The sequence below is a fragment of the Nannospalax galili genome, unplaced genomic scaffold (assembly GCF_000622305.1).
Source record: "Nannospalax galili isolate Female #2095 unplaced genomic scaffold, S.galili_v1.0 scaffold453, whole genome shotgun sequence".
Taxonomy (NCBI): domain Eukaryota; kingdom Metazoa; phylum Chordata; class Mammalia; order Rodentia; family Spalacidae; genus Nannospalax; species Nannospalax galili.
Window position 1 is genome coordinate 2,644,083 of NW_008334081.1, and position 1,590 is coordinate 2,645,672.

At 38.9% G+C, this 1,590-nt stretch overlaps 1 protein-coding gene across 2 annotated transcripts in view; it reads left to right on the forward strand.

Annotated features, from left to right (window-relative positions):
• Positions 1-1,590, forward strand: part of Farp2 (FERM, ARH/RhoGEF and pleckstrin domain protein 2) — a gene marked incomplete in the record, with an annotated part of 114,187 nt that overhangs the window by 63,852 nt on the left and 48,745 nt on the right. For both annotated transcript variants that reach the window (XR_003848868.1, XM_008829156.3), the window contains 1 exon segment: positions 1,092-1,255. Coding sequence is in view for 1 of the 2 variants with exons in the window: in XM_008829156.3 (XP_008827378.1) it covers positions 1,092-1,255 (164 nt within the window).

Sequence of the window (1,590 nt, forward strand, 5' to 3'; positions counted from 1 at the left end):
TAGGGGATCTGACAGCCTCTTCTGTCCTCCTCGGGCATTGCACAACATGGGTGCACTGATTTGCATGCAGGCAATACATGTATACACATAAAATAAAAATAATAAAATATTTTAGAGAAAAAGAAAAAAAAAAAAGAAACAAGAGGCACTTTGAGGCTGCCTGTGACCCTAACTTTTCCAAGGTTCCATTGAGATGGCCACTGATTCCACTGATTTTAGTTGGTGAATCTGGCATGGTGGTTTTCTTGTTTGGCTTTTGGTTTTATGAGACAGTGCCTCACTGTGTAGCCCAGGCTGTGTTCAAACTCTTGATTCTCCTTCCTTAGACCCCCAGGTGCTAGGATTATAGGCCCACCCAGGAGAAAGGGTAGTTTATTATTTAAACAACTTTTCTATATATAAAAGGAAAGTAGGAATGCAGGATACACACAATTCAAATCAAAGACTTCTTTTTTCCCTCTGTGAGTAAAAAAGTTTCCTAGAGTTACTCTGGAAGGTAGACAAAGAAAAGAATTACTGCTCAGTTTACAAAAGCAACTATTGTAGTAGCATAGTCAAAAAAAAAATTTTTTTTTTCTTTTTTGAGACAGGGGTCTTCCTGTAGCCCCAGCTGACCTGGAATTGGCTATGTAAACCAGGCTGGTCTCTATCTCACAGAGATCCACTTGCCTCTGCTGGGATAAAAGGTGTATGCCACCACTGGTAGCTGAAGTAGTATATGAGCGCAAGCAGTTGTTTCTTTGTGTTGATATTTGTTCTCCTGAAAATTGAAACTCCTAATTATCCAAAATATCTTAGATTTAAAAATCTGTTGACTGGCATGAGAAAAACACTGTAGTTTAACGGTAGGAAAAGAGTGGTCATAGGTGTATTTCAAAACATTGCATGTTGTTCTCTAACTTTCATAGAGGATATATGTGCTGTGGTTTTCTTCTCCTACATAAATAGAGCCAGAAGTCTTTGAGATACATATATATTTTTTAATTTTGAAGCTACCTACTGTGTGATCTGTTTCCAAAACTTGCTTTCTCTTCTCCAGTACTTTACTTTATTCTTGAATTTGCTACTCAAACCTTTGTGTTTGTTTCTAGGGACCCTACCAGGACACATTAGAATTCTTGTTGGGTAGCAGAGATGAGTGTAAGAACTTCTGGAAGATTTGTGTGGAGTATCACACCTTTTTTAGACTTTTTGACCAGCCTAAGCCAAAGTCGAAAGCTGTCTTCTTCAGTCGGGGCTCCTCCTTCAGATACAGGTAGGGCCAACCTCAGCTACAAGGACAGCAGCCATTGGTGAGAGGGAGGTGTAGGTTGGGCAGAGAATTGTATTCAGGGATAGCTTTTATAAAGGACAGGAAGTAGAGAAAGCTTCTCAAATAAATATTTGAAATATGGGAAAATTAGATGAACAAAAATCTTTGCCTAGAAAATAAGTTATTGTAAAGTATAACTGAATTGTGTACGTGTGTATTTATGGGAGAGGGTTAGCAAGTCTCACTTTTCCTCAGGGTTTTTTTTTTTTTTTTTTAGACAGGATCTCCCTGTAGCCCCCAGCTGGCCTGAAACTTGCTATGTAGACCAGGCTGGCCTT